We start from the raw sequence: 6,634 nt of genomic DNA, 5'->3' as shown, positions 1-6,634 counted from the left end.
GAGTGACTTTTGTAAGCATCTTAACTGTCTTGTGAGTTTACATGAGTAATTCAGAAATATTGTAGTGCTCACTCTGTGCTATTCCCAGAATAACAAATATATGGGCTTGTTTTTATTAAATAATTTTATTAACTGACCTACATAGACATTATCTTTAACAATTCAACATAAAAATAAATACTTTAGGATAAATAATTTAAGTGAATTTTTTAGAGCCCGTAGGGCTTACAAAAAGAATCTTAAAAGATCCATATTTATCATCTGAAGACTAATAGTTACAAAAGGTAGAAAAGCATACATCAAAAAATAAATATAAATTTTAAATATTTAAATAAATAGAAAGCCTGATACATTTAAAGTGGGAGGCACTTAATTATCAAGTCGTTGTTGAGTAGATGCTTTGACAAAAGGTAATCCATTTTTTCAGAAATTCTACAGCGGTTACTGTCTCATCATCATATTCACATGTGAATCTTGTTTCAGATCCCTGTAAAAGAAAACATTTTAATTTTGTTTTAGTTCCGGGTAGTTTACCTTATATATAATTATTTTCAGTTGAAGTCTTATAGACTTATGGCCTTTATTTTCAAGTATGTTAAACATATTAACCATTCACATTTTCTTGAAATGATCAAAATGATGTGCCAAAGTTATATGTTATGATACCCAGTGATAGTGACATAAAAGCTGAAATTTTCCTCATTTGTTAATTGTCACTCTTAATGAACACAAGATTTTTTTTCCTGAATTTTGTACAGTAAACATTTTAAAACAGTTTTAGACAAATACTTCATTAAGTGCTTCATGCAGAATTAAAGTTGTTAAACCTCTTTTCCTCTCGAATTATATCTATATCTAAATATAGGTTACATGTATACAGTGATAAGCACATTATACTTTCTTCATTTCTAAACCTTAAATCTCCTATTAGTCTGCTTGAGTGAATCTCCTCATATTTTCCCCAAAGCAAAATGGAACCAGCCCAGAGTAAGTTAGGATAAGCTTTGTGGGGAAATTTGTATGACAAACATTTTCAAAAATACTCATAATGAATCCCACCCCACCTCAATGCAGATAAATTTCCCAATTTTTAGAAGTCTAAACATTAGAAATTCTGTGGACTGACTTTTTAGAAATTAACCTCCTCTGCTGATAAGAACTGTTTCAACTCTGCCTCTGGCTGATAAGCTAAGAAGAAAATATTTTGATATATAGTGAGATTAAAAGAGGGGACTTTTTCAAATTTGAAGTAATTCCTATCCTGAGAACATAAATCAAGTTAGATAAAGTATTCATTCCCTTTAAACAAACTATTGCAGTATTATATACCCTCTTACATATAATTATTTAAATATTAGAACCTCTTGGGGGTTTAGATTTTTTAAAGTATCTTGCTTTTTCTGATTTTCATGTAATTTTATATTAATTTTGCATCTAGAATTTAGAATGAGTTTTTCTGATGTTGGTCAAGAATTTTAGAGCAAAATTATTGACATAGATGGTAAACTGAGTCTATCAATGGGTAGATGACATTGATCTCAATGTATTTTTTAAATAGAAAGAGACTGTCTACTAATAAAGTGACTCTTATTTGGAAACAACTATAGAGTTACATACTTTTAGAAAGTTGGTTCTACTGTAATTAAAATTATGCTGTTTATTTTAGGATATCTATTAATTCATGAATTTTGTACTTTGGCAGATGGATGAGAAAAGAGAGCCATGAATTTCTCACATCACCCAAGTTCCTTGTATGTTTCATGCTTCCTATGCATTTAAAAATACTTGAGGTCCTGAAAGTGAGTATTGCTTCTAAATAAAAAGTTAATTATCTGGTCCATTGGCCATTTTACTGGTTGCCTTTTTTTTTTTTTTTAGACAAATCTCTCGGTTCTTCCACCAGATGATAGGAAAATCTCATTTAAAAAGTCTTTCAGGTAATAAGAATTAGCTATTCTGGAAAATGATCTGAAGGAATTTAAAAATATATAATGAAATCTGTCTGCTTTCTGTGAAATTCAATTCAGTGTCTTCTTCTACTCCCAATTTTGTGTTCATGTGAGGGGTGACAGAGTGCAGCAGTGGGGGCTTGTCCCTGAATGGATGGTAGGTGGAAGCCCTCTAGCTTACACTTCCCAGCTCCACCTAATATAAAAATGAGTTATGTTCACAGTGGACTTAAAATGCATGAGTACTTCACAAATACCAAAAATGTTATACCACATTAAAACACCCTTCCATTTATTTTATTTCCAGGAGAGCAAATAACGTAATATCTTACCTTTAGTGTCAAAACTATTCTGTTGATATTGTCCATTAAATCCTTGATATCTATTGAGTTCTGGGTTTTGCTTTGAGCAACATTTAGCACATCCTCCAGAGGTTTGAGTTCTTCTGCTAGACACTGAAGATGTTTCAATTCTGTAGCCTTGAATAATAATAAAAGTAATTATCAGGTCAATTTGCCCTGACTAAAGGTCAGAATCAGAAATTAATATCAAAATTTATTTATTAACAGAGGCAGTATATAGTTTTTACCATTCTCTCTGTTTTCATCATTACTATAAAGATGGACCAACATTATAAGACTGGAAAAATGAGAGTTCAGCTGCCCATAGTTAGCATTAACTGTTAGTTAACAAATAACGAGTCATTAATTTCAGCTTAATTTAGCTTTGAAAAAAACTCAACATTTGTGCACCCAAATGTAAATCACCAATATAGGTTGAATTCTTTTCCAGTCTGCAGAGAAATTATTAGAACCAGAGTAGTCATAATGTGGAAGTATAGGATCACATTCTCTGATTCTAATATTTAATATTAGAATATTAGTTATTAGATATTTATTAGATATTTAATATTTAAGAGTTGAGAATCATAGAATGTTAGGGACAGAGGGAGCTCTTGGATGCCATCTGTCACAATTCCAACATTTTATGGATTAGTTGTAGCTATTTAGTAATGGGTCAATATAGCAAGGCACATATAACTGCACCTTAATTTTTTACTTTTCTATAATAAGTACATTAAGATACATTTTTAAAAATGATTTGTCCAAATCAAATAAAAGTTTACAATATTTGAAGGATTTTTGGATGGGCCTCCTAATTTAGACATATACACATACAAATACACACACACACATAACACACTTCTATATATAATGATAATATTTCATACTTCTATGGTACATTATAATTTCAAAGTGTTTTGTCCTAAAGAAGCCCAAGTCTCACAGCCACCTTTTGAGATAGGTAATGTAGTGTGTTATCTCCATATTACAAATAAGGAAACTAAATCTCAGAATTTCAGTGTCTTCCCCAAGGCCATATGACTAGGTGGAGCCAGGATTAAATTTCAGTTCTTTTTCTTTATAACATTAACATAACAACCTTTGAATTAAATGTTTTTATAGCTCTCTCAATTCTTTTGCAAACATGAATGGTTGTAAAATGAACAAATGAATGGCGTTTATCACATTACTTTTAGTTTCAAATAGATTTTGCATTGTCATTTAGAAACTGCTAGATTTCAAAGAATTTCACCACCCTCTAAATTATGCACATAATCTGGTGTTATCTTTTTAACACTTTTTAAAGGGAGAGGTAGGAACACACCACATACATTTTATGACATTTTCATCTAATGCCCTTTCAACTTGCTACATAAGTTCTACAAGTTCAGGGCTTAAGTTTTTGGCATGAACAACTTGGAGCTCTTTCCTTCAAAAACAGTCTAGTGTCTTTCCGCTGCTGGAGGTAAGAGTTAGTTACGTGAGTCTGATTAAGTTGGAGGAGCATCTCTAAGTTATCTCCTTTTTATCTTTTAAAGGGGTAGTTTGATGTATAATTTCCTCGAATTTATAAGAAGTGGGTCAGTGGGATTGCATTCATGACCCTTAAATCCCATTTTTTTTCTGGGCTGTTCACCCAGGGACAAGCTCTTCTTAGCATCAGATTTTGCCCATTATCTGTTGACCAGTATGACTACTAGGAAACTTTACATGCATAGCGTAGCTCTAGGAGCTTAGATGATGCTTAGCTAACTGTCTGAATCCCCAAACGACCAAATGAAGCTTTTAGTCTTGGAACGTAAGTCATATAGCATCAGAAGTCTCTAGGTCTATTGACATGAAAGATGTGTAAGTCCAAAATTTTACTTTATACTCCCCAGGAAGAATTTTGTCTTTATTATTACTTCTAATAGCTAATGCTTATATGGTGTTTACTATATGCCAGATACTGTTCTGAGTACTTTACATTTACTCCTTAATCCTCACAAAACTATATGAAGTATATACAATTATCATTTACATAAGTAAGTAAGAAACTGAATCACAGAGTAACTTGCCCAAGGTTACAAAAGATTGGACATGGCAGAGCTGAGATTTCAGTTTAAATAATCCGCCCTAGAATCTGTGCTACGGATTACTGCTATGATGCCTCTTGAAGATAGATCCTTAGGAATCTTTCCTAAAACAGTAAAGGATTTTTTTTTAAGTGGGCCCTCTGATATCAGTTTTGCTAATTTGAATGGTAAAGTGATATGATCAGGTATCTCTAGAGTTTTATATTTTTAAATAAAACAGTAGGTCAACACAATCTCTTTTAAACTGTCTGAGCAATAAAGTGAGAATATTATTCTTTTCTTCCCATTCCCTCTACCCCAAAACACACATAAGTACGTATAAAAAAAAATATTGACAAAGCCATTTTTCAGAAGCCCATTATCAAACTTGGTTTTTTTAAAAAAGATGCTGAGGTTACTAATTCTTCTCCTCAGCTGAAGTGCTATTAATCCAGGTAGTGTGTAAATTTTCACATTACTTTCAATTCTATTAAAATGTAAATGAATGTAGAAAGTTGTACTTACCTTCTTGGGCATGTAAAATTTAAATGTGAGCATCCTGAAGAGCTTGAGGTTCTCGTAATTCTGAGAAAGCATAACAGATTGTTATTAAAAAAAAGAAACTCCACTTAGAAAAATTAATTGTAATAATTTGAGTAAGAAAGGGAATAAACTTACATTAATTTCCTTCAAAAGCAACTGTAAATCCTGCAGCAATGACTTCACTTGTTTCTTTGTGTTCTCCGTAGAGCTTGAAGTAGGTGCACCGTTTGCCACGAGTGCAAGAGTTAGTGCAATGCAAGACAAGAGTTGCATCTTGTACATTGTGGCAGGAGTTGAGGTTACCGTGAGTAGTGATTAGAGAGGCTGATAGGAAGCTCTTGAACAAGAGAAGCAATTTATACTGTTAATTCTGGAAAAATATGATGGGGGTGTCAAAATGTTTTACATATTACACATACTTTCAAAGATTCTACCTGTGTGGCAAAAAGCATTACCTTTATTTTTCCTCTTCTGATGACTCTTTGGAATTTCTTTAAACCCCCATAAACTGACTGAATGGATGTAGGTGAAATCCCTCTTGGTTACATTAGCCCACACTTAGGTGGCAGTTCTAATTCATACAACTAACGCCTTCTGTGTGAAACAGTTTTTCCTCCCTCTTTCTTTAAGGGGGTGGGGATACAAAAGAGTCTCATGAAAAATTTCTCTTTGTCATAAAACTGTGTGGAACATGTGGAACACCATGTTGTGGTGGACAAGAGCAAGAATAAATAGTTGAAAAGAATAAATTTTTAGATTTGTTGATTAAACAGGAAGAATATTGGTTTCCTGTTTCAGGATGGCTTTACCTTTTTATCTCCACGATGACTGAGCTAATGCATACAACATGCTAGATTACTTCTTATACAATCAGCTAGAGAGGTATTAAAATTAGAATACATAAAAAAACAGCTTGAGGCACTGTTTTATGCTGTTTTAATTTTAACATGTTTCTTGTATCTGTTTAAATCTCTTAATGTCTGTTGTACTTTTTTTTTTTTTTTTTTTTTAGTGGTACGGTGTTTAACAAACATGCTCAGAAAAGGGTTTGCATACAAGGACACTACTAATGCTAATGGGGGTTTTTCTGGTCATTTGTTTTACAAATTTATTTTTGCTCCTTTATTATTTTTGATGGGCATCAAGGGGATATAGTGAGAGTTGCAGTGTTGCCAGAATCAAGGATGCTTTTTCTTCCTCTCAGTCTCTCAGGGGCCACCTGAGCTATTAGATCTTTCTCCTTCTTCATGTCCATTTCATTTCTTTCTCTCTCTGTTGAACAGATTGCTTATATTTCTTTAAATATAAGGCAGAAAACGAGCATAACAATAGGGATCCCCAAGTTTATTTGTTTATAGGAAGCTCACTAACTGGAATTTCTGGATACCATTCGTACATTCTTTAGAAGAAAGGTGATGTGACTAGCTCGTGGTGAACCAATACTGGCCTAATTATTGTGGCTGGGGGTGCAGAAGGCAGGGTAATAAGCAGTCCAGGAGGCCATGGTGAGCCATGGAATGTGTATGTTTGGGTGTGTGTGTGTGTGTGTTTGTGTCTTGTGGAGTGAGAGCAGTCCTCAGAGCAGGGGTATTTGGGCTCAGTTATTCCAACATGACTCTTAAAATACAGAAGCCAGAACTCAATCAATAGAAGTTACCAAGAGGGGTATCCATTACAATTCTTGGAGCACCTTTATGAAAAAATAAAGTACTGCAAAAAACTTGTGACAAACAAATACTCAGAA

At 33.1% G+C, this 6,634-nt stretch overlaps 1 protein-coding gene across 1 annotated transcript; it reads right to left on the bottom strand.

The window, feature by feature from the left end:
- Window positions 1-376: 376 nt before the first annotated feature.
- On the bottom strand, window positions 377-5,172 carry IL2 (interleukin 2; the record flags this gene model as incomplete). Its single annotated transcript, XM_082639084.1, has 4 exons — window positions 377-487; window positions 2,282-2,428; window positions 4,873-4,932; window positions 5,026-5,172. 4 exons carry the CDS (start codon window positions 5,170-5,172, stop codon window positions 377-379), a joined length of 465 nt encoding a protein of 154 aa, XP_082495210.1.
- Between the last annotated feature and the right edge of the window lie 1,462 nt (window positions 5,173-6,634).

This window comes from Mesoplodon mirus (genome assembly GCF_964341445.2).
Source record: "Mesoplodon mirus genome assembly, chromosome: 2".
NCBI classification, from domain to species: domain Eukaryota; kingdom Metazoa; phylum Chordata; class Mammalia; order Artiodactyla; family Ziphiidae; genus Mesoplodon; species Mesoplodon mirus.
This window is presented reverse-complemented; position numbering and strand designations above follow the sequence as displayed.